This window comes from Macaca nemestrina, chromosome 17 (genome assembly GCF_043159975.1).
Source record: "Macaca nemestrina isolate mMacNem1 chromosome 17, mMacNem.hap1, whole genome shotgun sequence".
Taxonomy (NCBI): Eukaryota; Metazoa; Chordata; class Mammalia; order Primates; family Cercopithecidae; genus Macaca; species Macaca nemestrina.
In genome coordinates, this window is record NC_092141.1 from 52,471,572 (window position 1) to 52,484,948 (window position 13,377).

General features: G+C 46.5%; 1 protein-coding gene across 1 annotated transcript in view; it reads left to right on the forward strand.

Annotated features, from left to right (window-relative positions):
- C17H17orf67 (chromosome 17 C17orf67 homolog) overlaps positions 1-12,965 on the forward strand; it is a 122,905-nt gene extending 109,940 nt beyond the window's left edge. The window contains exon 9 of the mRNA XM_071082905.1: positions 11,549-12,965. Within this exon, the coding sequence (XP_070939006.1) occupies positions 11,549-11,569 (21 nt within the window). The 3' untranslated portion in view covers positions 11,570-12,965. The remainder of the gene's footprint in view (positions 1-11,548) is intronic.
- Positions 12,966-13,377: the final 412 nt, after the last annotated feature.

Genomic DNA, 13,377 nt, shown 5'->3' on the forward strand with positions numbered 1-13,377 from the left:
ATGAAGACACTGACTGTGGCTGACTGGCTCTGGGTCTTATTTTTTTATCCCCTGGAATAGGATTGTATATCTCTACCTTTTTCCATGTGACTTGACAGTGCCCTCCAACTGTGAGTGGAGTACACGTTCCCACCTCATTGATGTCAGCGTGGCTAGCTGACTTGTTTTGGCCAATGGGATGCTGAGAGTGTTCAGAGGCCTTAAATGTTCTAGTGCAACTTGGCCTCTTGTACAGAACTCCTAGGATCTTCCACGAGAATAATACGACCTGCTACCTGCTGGTCCAAGAAGAAGGTGCAGACACATGGATAGGTATGAACCCAACCCAGAATCTGGAGCCAGGCACAGCTGCCCTGCAGCCTGACACAGAGCTGCCGCAGCCACCTCAGACATCCGAGTGTGACACAGATCAAATGCCTGTAGTGGTAGGTCCTTGAGTTTTGGAAAGACCTGTCATGCAGCATGATTGCAGTCTGATACTCTGATAATGGCAACGAGGATGACACAGGCTGTTCTTGCTTTGTACAGCTCCACGGCAACTGAGAATTGCAAAGTGAGAACATGGATGGTATCCATGAGTTTCAGTTAACGTGGTACCATGCAAAACAAGGAGGCCAATGAGACTTCATAATAATGTTTCTCTTTTAAAAAGCATCAGATGCCCTACATGGGTAGAATACATGGCCGATGCCTGTAACAACATAAACAGAAAATAAGATGCCATATAGCTTACTGAGTAAGAGCTTGGCCTCTGAAGTCAGGCAGTCATAGATTTGAATTCTGACTTTGCCACAACCAAGTGTTGTGATTTAGGACAAGTCACCTGGTCTCTCTGAGTCTTAGGTGCTTCATCTTTGAAATGAGGATAATAAGGGCAGGGGCAGTGCCTCACGCCTATAATCCCAGCACTTTGGGAGGCCAAGGCGGGTGGATCACTTGAGGTCAGGAGTTGGAGACCAGCCTGGCCAACATGGTGAAACCCCTTCTCTACCAAAAATACAAAAATTTGGCCATTGTGGTGGGTGCCTGTAATCCCAGCTACTCAGGAGGCTGAGACAGAAAAGTTGCTTGAACTTGGGAGGTGGAGGTTGCAGTGAGCTGAGATCATGCTGCTGTACTCCAGCCAGGGTGACTGAGTGAGACTTTGTCTCAAAAGAAAAAAAACAAAACAAAAAAAGAAATGAGTATAATAATAATTTTTGTGAGGATATGTGGTATTAAAATTTTTAATATAGTTCCTGCCACCCAGTGGGTGCTTAATAAATGTACTAATTATTTTAAGCTATGATTATGGCTGTGAAATAATGATTGTTTATTTCCATAAAGCAATGTCTCCATTAAGGATCAAACATAGTGAAGAAGGTAAGTTGCCATTGGTGGATGTAGATACATTTGCCGAGAGCCTCCTTTGGAGGGAAGATCAGCTTGTTCCTACGTGGGGCATGGGCTCCAGGCAGCCTGGACTGAGTGAAGTGGACTCAGCCCTGCCTCCTGGGTGAGGTGGTGACACTCTTCACGTTCTCGGGTTCTGTTCTCCATCAGAAGTCCTCTTTCTCTTTGTCATCAGGAGCATCTGATACATCTCTAGGAAACAAGGCTGCTTTTGCTTGAGGAAGGGCATAGGGGTTGAGGAATAGAGAAGGAGCCATTTCTTCAGGATTAGGATCTGTGAATTGGGATTAGAGGCCTTATCCAAGGAGTAGACATTTCCCCTTTTCCCTGGGCTGGCAGAAGGGTTTGTCCTTCCTGCTATAAATGTCCCCTGATCTGAACCCTTGAGATTCCTTCCCCATCAACTTTGGCCAACTTTGGCCAAAGATCATGATGATGATGACAATAATGATAAATTATATTTTAGAATAATTTACAGTTTACTATGAAGTACATTATTTGATTTTGATTCTTACAACTCTATGAGGAAGGAAGGACCACATTTTTAGCTCCATTATTGGAGAAGCGGCAAGAAAAAAATCTTAGTCCACAAACTCCAATGAGCAAATAATCAACTTTAATTTCTATTTTAAGCTCCCATTGTTTTGGGGGGATAAAACTAGGATTATTGGTCAGTTCTATTTCCCTGTGGCCGCCTGCGCTGCCCTGCAGTGCTTCCCTTGGGGTTTCGTCTCCAATTGTATTATCGAAGGCAGTATTAGATGTGAATGCCAAGAACATATGATAGTTTAAACACTGTAGAAGCTTCTTCATCAGTCACATGAAAGCCAAAATGGGTGTTCCCCATTGGCAGGTGGCTCTCTAGACACCTTCCATCTGCAGCTCCCTCATCCTCAACACGTGGCTTTCAAAGTTGCTGGGTATAATGGCATCAGGTCCCGAATTAAGCAAGAGTGTGGAAGAATCGAACTTGGAACACTTTCCAGGTCCAGGCCTGGAAGTGCACACATCGGTGCCAACCATGTTCTGTTGGCTGGAACTCAGTCCTATGGCTGTGTCTACCTGCAAAGGTATCTGGGAAGTGTAGTCTACCTGCATGCTCAGGACCATAGAGAAAATGAACTTGGTAAACAGCTGGTCTGTCTTTGCCTGGCATTGATTGATTGATTGATTGATTGATTGAGATAGGGTCTCACTCTGTTGCCCAGGCTAGAGTGCAGTGGCATGATCATAGTTCACTGCAGCCTCTGAATTCTTGGACTCAAGTGATCCTCCAGCCTCAGACTCTCGAGTAGCTGTTATTCTGAATGTAAAATAAGGGTTGCTACAGGTGCATGGCTAATTTTTTCTTTTTTGCAGAGATGAGGTCTTGCTATGTTGCCCAGGCTGGTCTCCAACTCCTGGCTTCAAGTGATCCTCTTGCCTTCACCTCCCAAAGTGCGTGAGCCACCATGCCCGGCTCCACCATTTTTTCTTTATACGAAGGGATTCTTTAATCAATCTTGGCTCAAAAACCTAATTCTGATGTATCATGTGTAATTGCTATGTCCTGAGATTCCAGGGTCTATCTACTTTTGAAAATCAAAAATGTTTTCTTTGCTTCTGATGTAGCTTTCTTTCTCTGAAGAAATAGATGCTGCAAAGTCCTGTGTTTAATGGGATAATGGACCTGATAGACCGGAAATACTAGAGGAAAACCCGCCAACGAGTGTTTCATAATCTTAGAGATAAAGTGAGCTGGTGACAACTACAGAGCTAGTGAGTGATGGAGCTGGGGCTTGGTCCAGAATCCAGGGCTGCATAATACCGGGAGCCTGTACCTCTGCTGGGAATTCCCAATCCATGACATCTGGCAAGCTAGGAATCCAGGGGAACCCCAGCTTATTTGTATTCTGGTGTGTGGTGTCTGGATCAAGGATGTCTGGGAAGTGTAGTCTACCTGCATGCCCAGGACCAAGGGAAAATGGGCTTGGCAAACAGTGAGCCCGTCTCTGCCCCACTGTTACTTTTTAGTGTAGTGGGATGAAAGAGGTGAGTTCAGAGACTGGAGAACTTCCAGAGGCCTTAGTGGAGACCTGCATTCCAGTGGATTTATGCTGGTCGGTTCTTCTCTTACCTGCCCTTGCACCCTGGTCTCATCTTGGCTCTCCCTACTCCTTTCTAAGCAACCCCTCTCTACCAGCCCCTCCTATTCCCCGGGGGTTCCATGCTCTGCTGCTGCCAAGATCCAAATCAACATCAAAACACTTTGGGGTCAGTTTGTGCTTATAACTAAGACTTCATCCAACGACCACTTAGTGAGCTCGTCCTATGTAACAAGTACCTTTTTTTTGTGAGCTTTTCAGGGTAACATGCTGAAGAAGACAGTCTTTAAGTCGGACAAAGTCCAGTTTGAATTCTGGTTGAGCTGCTCAACAACAGGACAATTGGCCAAGCAACTTAACATTCCTGGGCTGCATCCCTCTCATTTCTCAAGTGGGGGAAATAAAGCCAATTTCCTAGGACTTATGTTGAGGATTAAATGTAGAAGGGCTGGCCTGACGCGGTGGCTCACGCCTGTAATCCTAGCACTTTGGGAGGCCAAGGCGGGCGGATCACGAGGTCGGGAGACCGAGACCATCCTGGCTAATATGGTGAAACTCCGTCTCTACTAAAAAATATAAAAAATTAGCTGGGCATGGTGGCGGGGGCCTGTAGCCCCAGCTACCTGGGAGGCTGAGGCAGGAGAATGGCGTGAACCCGGGAAGTGGAGCTTGCAGTGAGCCAAGATTGTGCCACTGCACTCTAGACTGGGTGACAGAGCAAGACTCCATCTCAAAAAAAAAAAAAAAAAAATGTGGAAGGAAGGGCCTTGCACAGAACTGGGTTCTCACTTCTCTACAGTTCAATTTGACAGACCTACCTCCATCGGCCACCAGCTTTTTCTCTATCTCCTTATGGGCCCATCCGCCCACACATGCTCTGGACCCAGCCACATTTGACCTCTCAGGCCCTCTCTCTACTATTATCCCCTCTTTCGCTGTATTGTCCTTTTGCTTCCTCTAATAGGTCATCCCAGCCAGTGCTCTAACAACTGCTGAATTTTTTGAACATTTTAAAGGGATGAAAAACATCCTTTGACTCCTTCCATCCCTGTCTAGCTACTCCCTTCTTTTACTCCCTACCCCATACCAGACTCAAGCTGCTACACAGAACTGCCCAAACATCTGCCTCTGCACCCACCCAGTCTAATCTAGCATCCATTCTGCCACTCCATGAGGCTGCTCTTGCCAAGGTCATCAACAACTGCCATGATGCCAAATACAGTGGCTCCTTCTCTCTCTGTCTTTTTAAAAGTAGAGAAAGGGATCTCACTATGTTGTCCAGGCTGATTCTCAAACTCCTGGGCTGAAGCCTCCCAAAGTGCCAGGATTACAGGCGCGAGCCACCACACCCATCCAATAGCTTCTTATTTGTCTTCATCTTACTTAACCTGGAAGTAGCTATAGACCCTGTGGCCCGTTGCCTCCTTTTTGAACATGAGTTTCTCCTGGTTTTCCTCTTATCTCTTGGGCTTCTCCTTCTCTATCTCTTTTGCCAGTTCTCGTTTCTCTACTTGCTTTCTAAATGTTGAAGTCTTTAATCCTGATCCCACTTCTATTCTCTCTCTGTAATTTCTCCCCAAGTAATTTTGTTCATTCCCATGACTTGACATGAAATCTATGTGGTCTCACTCTTAGACGTATTGCTCCTAAATGTACATTTCTTTGGAATTCCACATTTGCAGATAGAGCATCTGTCTGGCAGCTCTAAAGTTGACTCTTCGTCTTGCTTGACATCTGTGCCTCCTTCAGTCTTTCCCCAGGTTAAATGTGATCTTCATCCTCCCTCTCCCTCGCCTCTTGTATCTATTCTGTCACCATATTCATTGATTATATCTGCAGGTGTACCTCCAGTGTCCCTGCACTAGCCCTGGCCGCTTCCCTATTTATAATCACTTCCCTTTTGATGCCCCCAGTTGTATTCTTATGGTAATCAGCAGAGTGAGCTTCTGAAAATGTAAATTAAGTCACGTGTGAAAGTATACCCTGTCCGGAAACACTTCACTGGCTTCCCACTGACACAGAGTAAAGTGCTCATTCCCTCATGCCTTAGGGCCCAGTGCAGCCGACTTCTACCTGCTTCTCCAGCCCTAGCTCAGGGTCCCTTCTCTCTTGCTCACTGCAAGGCAGCCACACTGGCCCTCTCCTTCTGGTTCCTGATGACTCAGTGTTCTTGGCTGCCTCAGGACATTGGCATCCATTCCTACAGCTCCTCATCTCATTCCTACACATCCTTTCGGTCTCAGCTTAAATTTCACTACCTCCAATCTACCTCCATTGCCTCTCTTTATTCCTTTTATTTTCTCCATTAATACTATCCATTTTCTTCATAATGCCCATCACAGTGGATTATAGAAACATTTATTTCTTACTTTCATGGCTTGTCTCTCAACCAGGTCTTTTTGGTTCACAGCTGCAACTTCAGTCCTGGCACATGGTAGATGCTCAAGAAATAGTTATCGTTGTTTAATAGCTAATGGTTAATGAGCTCTTGCTCTGTGCCAGGCAGCCTTCTAAGTACTTTACGTCATTTAATCTTCACAAAAGCCCTAGTCTACACTTTACAGAAAAAGAAATGGAGGCACTGAGAGTCAAAGTGACTTATCTGAGCCCACCCAGCTAGGAAGTGATAGAACTTGGATGTGAAATCCAGGCTCTAAGCCCTTAGTGACCTTGCTCTGCTGCCACTGAAGAGTGAATGAACACAGTAGGCTCTCAGGAAATAAAGCTGCCTGGGTGGTAGTTTCCACTCACTTCTCTTGGAACTGATCAGCAGGGGCACCCAGAACCTGTGGGCACCTCTTCTACCATAGCACCCTTATAACATGTCCCTCCATCCCAGCCTCCTCCAGCTGGTAGTGCAGAGGGACACTGGAGCCTCAGGTAGTTTGGGGGTTGAGGGAGGACAGTGGTGTAGAGACTTGGGGAAGCTGTCCCAGGCCATTGGTGAGAAAGTCACCTTGGAGAGAGGAGTCACAACCAAGGGAGTTGGGGATGAAGGTATCTTTTGTGCCAGGGCAACGTAAGTAGGGAGTGGGCTTGCCTGGGCATGTTCTGGGTGATGTGATTCAGGGCTTGCGCATCTGCAACCCCAGGGAAAAGGGACCAGAGTGGAGGATAAGCAAGCTTAAAAAATGACATTGAATTTTAAAAATTGCATTTCCTGAATCCCAAAGCAGAGGAAGCAGCTCAGAAGGCACAGTGGATGAGTGTGGAAAAGGCACTTGGTGGATACTGCTCTGTCCCCACTCTAAGCCTTTCTTTGCTCAGGCTCTTCCCTTTGCCTCAAGCTCCCCTAACCAACAACCCTGCAGTCCCAGACCACATATCACGTTCTCTCTGCATCTTTCCCTTACCCAGATTCACCACCACCTCTTTGGGCAAGAGATTTGTTTTACTCATCCTTGAATCTCCAGGTCCTCCCATTGTGCTTGGCACTTGGTGGGTTCTTTCCTATGTTTGTTGAACCGTTCAATCCATCAGACTCCCCCAGGATGAATTGGCTACTTCCTCCTCTGTGCTATCTTTCTAAACAGTACACATTTCTGTCAGAGTACCTGGCCTGTCGCAATTAAGTCTCCCTCCCTCCCTCCCTCCCTCCCTCCCTCCCTCCCTCCCTCCCTCCCTCCCTCCCTCCCTCCCTCTCTCTCTCTCTCTCTCTCTCTCTCTCTCTCTTTCTTTCTTTCTTTCTTTCTTTCTTTCTTTCTTTCTTTCTTTCTTTCTTTCTTTCTTTCTTTCTTTCTTTCTCCTTCCTTCCTTCCTTCCCTCTCTTTCTTTCTCTCGTTCTTTCTTCTTTCGAGTTTCACTCTTGTTGCCCAGGCTGGAGTGCAATGGCGTGATCTCTGCTCACCACAACCTCTGTCTCCTGGGTTCAAGCGATTCTCCTACCTCAGCCTCCTGAGTAGCTAGGATTACAGGCATGCGCCACCATGTCCAGCTAATTTTTTTTGTATTTTTAGTAGAGACGGGGTTTCTCCATGGTGATCAGGCTGGTCTCAACTCCCAACCTCAGGTGATCTGCCTGCCTTGGCCTCCCAAAGTACTGGAATTACAGGCGTGAGCCACTGCGCCTGGCCAGCAATTAAGTATTTCTTTATTCTTCTGCTGTCTCGGTTAGAATGCAAGCTCCTTGGGGACAGGAGCCATGTCAAAATCATCCTTGTATCTCAAATGTTCAGTGCTTTTGTTAAATGAATGAATGAATGAATGAATGAATGATCTATTTCTTTGCCAGTGTCCAAGAACCCTAGCTTCTCATGGGTGCTCCCCGAGCAGGTCTGACCTCGGATCGGTGGCCCCAGAGGCAGGGGTGGCTTCAGAGGTAGGGAGCTGGGCCCAGGAGAGGGCTCGCTGCTGAGTGGTTCTTCTTGAAAACTTGCCCTAGACACACAAGACATAATGTTGTCTAAAGATTAGGTAAAGCTTTTAGGGATGAGACACATGCAGTTGCTTCCTAAACATAAAAAATTGCCATGAGTGTTTGCTAGATGCCTGTCACTAGACCTAGATTTATTTCATTTTTGATCCTTACAAATAAGGTATCACTGTTTTCATTATACAAATAAAGAAATGGAAGCTCAGAGAAGTGAAATGTCTTGCCTAAGGTGGACTGAACCCAGTGTTCAGTTTCTTGGACACTACCAGGTTTTCTTCTCTTAGGGAAGAAAATAGGTCAGGTTATGCTTCCTTCCTGACTGTGGGGCCTCTTTCAACCAGGTTCCTCTTTATGGGACAGTCTTTTTTTGTGTGTGTGATGCCAGCTTCCCTAGGACCAGACTAAGTCTGAAGCCCTGGGCGAGTTGCCAGATCTTATACCGACCACCAGGTGGTGCTGTTGGCCCAACGTATAGTCTTACAGCATTGGCCTGGGAAACGGTAGACTCGCTCTGGAAAAAAGCTAGCCCTGTTGAAATAAGAGCTACCAGTCCTTGAGTCCTGCCATCTGTCTAAACTGTGTTTCCACAAGTCACCTCATTTGGGCTCTAAACAGCCCAAGAAAGTTGTCATCTCCATTCGACGGAGGGCTCAGAGAATTTATTATAAATAATTCTCTAAGTTCTCAGTTACAGCTTGAAGAGCCAGGACTTGAAGCCAGGTCTGCTTGATTCCAAATCTTCAGATTCTTGGGGTTCAGAGGAAGTGGGGCCTGGCCTGTGATTTTCACGGCTCCCTCCCGGCCTCTACCTTACCTGGACTGGGTGGGGATAGATTGTCTGGAAAGTGCCTGTGCAATGACAGGCCCCTGGGCTGAGTTTTAAAGAATTTGCGTTTGCCAGGGTTCTGTGAGGGATGTGGGCCTCTCTATGCCACTGTAGGGCACTGTACCATTTCTTTTCTTGAGAGATGATGTTATTCATTGGCCTTTTCCCACCTCAGCGATTCTCTAGGTGGAAACAGTATGTTCACCTTATAGTTGTGGGATAATTCATGTGGCCCCTCTGGTAAATATCTCTTGCATCTTCTTGTTTCTGGACTTATAAGTCATCTTTCCTTTCTATTTTCCTCATTTTTCAAGCACGTTTTGGCCTAGATTGACCATTGTCATGGCATAAATGGAAATTTAAAAAATCAATATTTTTTGACCCTGTGTAAGACAATGGGAGATATAGGAGAGGCCTTACCATTTAGTAGAATGAGAGTATTAATACTGCATTAACAAAGTGAGTGCCCAGCCATTGACATCCTGGGAGACAATATGAGGCTGTTTTTGTGTTGCTATGAAGAAGTATCTGTGACTGGGCAATTTATGAAGAAAAGAGTTTTAATTGGCTCCCAGTTCTACAGGCTTTACAGGAGGCATGGGAATGCCTTAGGAAGCTTACAGTCATGGCAGAAGACGAAGAGGGAGTAGGTATTTCACACGGTGAAAGCAGGAGCCAGAGAGTGAGAGTGCGGGGGAGGAGGTGCCGCACGCTTTTAAATGACCAGACTCTCCTGTGAACTTGGAGAGGAGTTCACTTAGCACCAAAAGGATGGCCTAAACCATGCATGAGGGATCCACCCCTATGATCCAAACACCTCCCACCAGGCTCCACTTCCAACATTGGGGATTACATTTTAACATAATGTTTGGGTGGGGACAAATATCCAAATTATAGCAGAGACTGATGGGAATCTGGCCCAGGCATGGTCCCACTGGCCATGATGAAAGCTTTGGTGTATGGTCTAGGATGTGCTACGGAAGGTGAGTGGGTTGTTTCTGATTCTCAAAACAGCCTGTGGGAAAGGTGTTATTGTCCTCATTTTATAGATGAGGAGGGAACACCCAGTATCCGTGTTCAGAGTATGGGCTCTGGAGTTGGGTACCTAGATTTAAACCTATCTCTTCCACTGATTGACAGGCTGAGGTCCGCATGGCCCATCTCTGCCCTTGTAGGTCCCCCACGGTGCCTCCTACTTCTGCATCCATCAGCCTCGGACCCTCAGGAGCCCCGAGAGAGTTACTTAGAAGGGGAGGTCCAGGCAAGAGAGGGTTCAGTCTGGCGAAGATCAGACTTAAGCTGAGTGTTTTCAGGTGCCCTCAGGGCGTCCTTTGGGATCTGAGACTTTTGGCTGCCTGTTTTACATCCAACACGTTTCCTGATTCTTAGCCTTGCTGTGTCTCTTTGCCCAAACTGGTAATTCCCATCTTCTTTTCCCAACTACCTGGAATCCCTACGACTCCTTGCTGTTTATATTCTTCCCTGCAACCTCTAAAAAGGGGCTGGGTACGGTGGCTCATGCCTGTAATCCAGGCACTTTGGGAGGCCGAGGCGAGAGGATCACTTGAGGGCCGAGAGTTCGAGACCAACCTGGGCAACATGGTGGGATGCTGTCTCTACCAAAAATAAAAATAATAACCTGGTGTAGTGATGCGTGCCTGTGGTCCCAGCTATTTGGGAGGCTGAGGCAGGAGGATTGCTCGAGCCCAGGAGTTTGAGGCTGCAGTGAGATTGTGCCCCTGCACTCCAGCCTGGGTGACAGAGCAAGACCTTGTCCCCCCAAAAATGGAAAAAATAGTCACATTGTCCTGCCCATCCTGTGGCCTCTTTGCAGGTCTGACCCTTCTGCTGGGACTTCATGAAGATGCTCTTCCTCCTCCTCCATCAACTCCCCATATTCTCTTTGTTTAAACAATCAAATAGAAAATATCTGAAAAGAATCAAATGTTTGCTTGGTTTTTCAGAAGAAAGTGGACCCCAGGTTTTTTCCAAGTGGACTCCTGGATGCTCCAGGCCTTTTGACCAAAACGAACACTGCCTCCTAGTCGGGAATCTTTCTCAGATTCACTCCCTTTAGAGTTGGCTCCTCATCCTCAAAACTCCTGGCATCCCATCCTCTCCCCAGATGCCAGGACCAGGTACAGAGGAATCTGAGCAAGGGAGAGGCCTGTGTTGGGCTCAATTCCTGGAGCCCAACAGGACTTGATGATTCCCTCTGTTGTGAAGCCTGAGCTAGGCATTTTCTAGTTATTATTTCTAATCCTCTAAACCACCCTGCAAGGTAGAGATTTTTGTATCCATTTTACATATGAATTAATAGAGTACAGAGAAGTATGGTTCCAGGAATCATACTAGGGTTTCTGTCGGGGGATATGGACATCTCTATGCCACTATAGAGCACTGTACCATTTTTTTTTTCTTGAGAGATGATGTTATTCATTGGCCTTTTCCCACCTCAGCGACTCTCTTGGTGGAAACAGCATGTTCACCTTATAGGATAATTCATGTGGCTCTTCTGGAAAATATCACTTGCATTTTCTTGTTTCTGGACTTATAAGTCATCTTTCCTTTTAATTTTCCTCCTTTTTCAAGGACATACATGTTGGCCTAGATTGTCAGTTGTAGTTACATAAATGGAAATAAAAAAAATCAATACTCTTTTTGTCCCGTGTATGACAATTTACTCAGATACTCACTGGCAGAGTGAGATTCAGAGCCCAGACTTTGAAGCGCTTGTGCTTTCTATAACCCCACAAGGCAGGAACCTGGGGTGGGAGCACTGTTTATTTGTGGACAATGTATTTGTTTCCTAGGGCTGCTGTGACAAATAACCACAAATCGAGTGGCTTACAATAGAAATTTGTTCTCTCACAGTTCAGGAGGCCAGAAGTCTGAAGTCAAGGTGTCGGCAAGGCCAGACTCCCTCCAATGGCTCCAGCAGGGCGTGTTAGTCTCTGCTAACTGCTCTAAAGAACTACCTGAAACTCGGTAATTTATGAAGAAACGAGGTTTCATTGACTCACAGTTCCACAGGCTTAACAGGAAGATGACTGGGAGGCCTCAGGAAACTTACAATCATGACGGAAGGTGAAGGGAACCCAGCATCTTCTTCACATGGCGGTAGGAGAGAGAGTGAAGGGGGAAGTGCCACACCCTTTTAAACCATTAGATCTTGTGAGAATGCACCCTCACGAGAACAGCAAGGGGGAAATCTGTGATCCAGTCACCTCCCACCAGGCTCCTCCTCCAATTTGACATGAGATTTGGGTGGGGACGCAAATCCAAACCATCTCGGGGGGATCCTTCCTTGCTTCTTCCAGCCTCTGGTTGCAGGTCTTGCTTGGCTTCAGGCTGCATCACTCCAGTCCCTGCCTCCATCTTTACAGGGTCTTGTCTTCTCCCAGCATGCCTTCTCTGTGTGTCTCTTATACATATGTTGTCATTGGATTTAGGGCCTACCTGGATAATCTCAGGATGATTTCACCTGGGGATTCTTAATTATATCAAATATGGCAACATTCAGATGTTCTGGAACGTGGACATATCTTTGGGGGCCACCGTTCCACCCACTATAGACAGCTGACCTCCTATAGGACGACAGGAGCTCTCTTTTCTCTGTACTTAAGATTGGGGCCAAAGAGAGTGGAAGCTCAAGGGACACACGTTTTTCTCACTGTAAAGAACTATAGACCTGGTGTGGTGACCTGCACCTATAATCCCAGCAACTTGGGAGGCTGAGGAAGGAGGATCATTCAGGGTCAGGAGTTTGAGACCAGCCTAGGCAACACAAAAAGACCCCATCTCTGAAAAAAAAAATTAGCCAAGCATGGTGGTGCACACCTGTAGTCCCGGCTACTGGGGAGGCTGAGGCGGGAGCATTGCTTGGGCCCAGGAATTTAAGGCTGCAGTGAGCCATGATGGTGCCGTGGGATGGGCAACAGAGCAAGATCCTGTCTGTAAACAAACAAACCAAAACAACACACAAAAAATGTTCCAAGTCAGAGTTAACCAACACAGAGCTGGCCTGCCCTGTGGAAGAGGTGAGCAGAGGGAGGCTGGAGCAGGGCCGAGCTATCCCTTGGGTACCACACATAGGCACAGTGCTCAGAGGATGTAAGAGTAGTTTTAGGGTCCCATGAATGTATTTTAATTTCTTTTAAAATCAGAAAAAAAAATTAGCTTTTAAGTCAAATAAAATGTTTATGATATGTTGACTTTTGTCTCTATACCAATGCAGTTGTAAAATATGTGCATTCATGTTTGTTTCATGGAGGAAGGAGCCCACAGGAGTCATGCTGTGGTTCTGGCTAGACTGCACCTTAGTGGGAAAGGGAAGGGGAAATCAGACCCTCAGCACTGGAAGGGGGCCTGTCACCATTCCTGAGCAGCTCATTCACATTCTGACACCTGCGTAGTTGCTTTAGTGTCTCGTTGCACTGGAATGAGTGCCCTCCACCTCAGAGGACAGACACCTGTTCTGGAGTGCCTGGAGCTGAACTGGAAGATGATGCCTCCTGGCTGGCTTGTCAGTGAAGACATGTGAACAGTGCCCATCCTCTGTAGGCACTGGTTAAGCATGAAACCACAATAAGAATGCATAAATCTCTTGGCAGAAAGCATAAGAGAATCAACATTTCCTGAGAACCTACTTTCTTCTGGGCACTTTACAGAGGTATTTATTTATTTAATTAATTAATTTAATT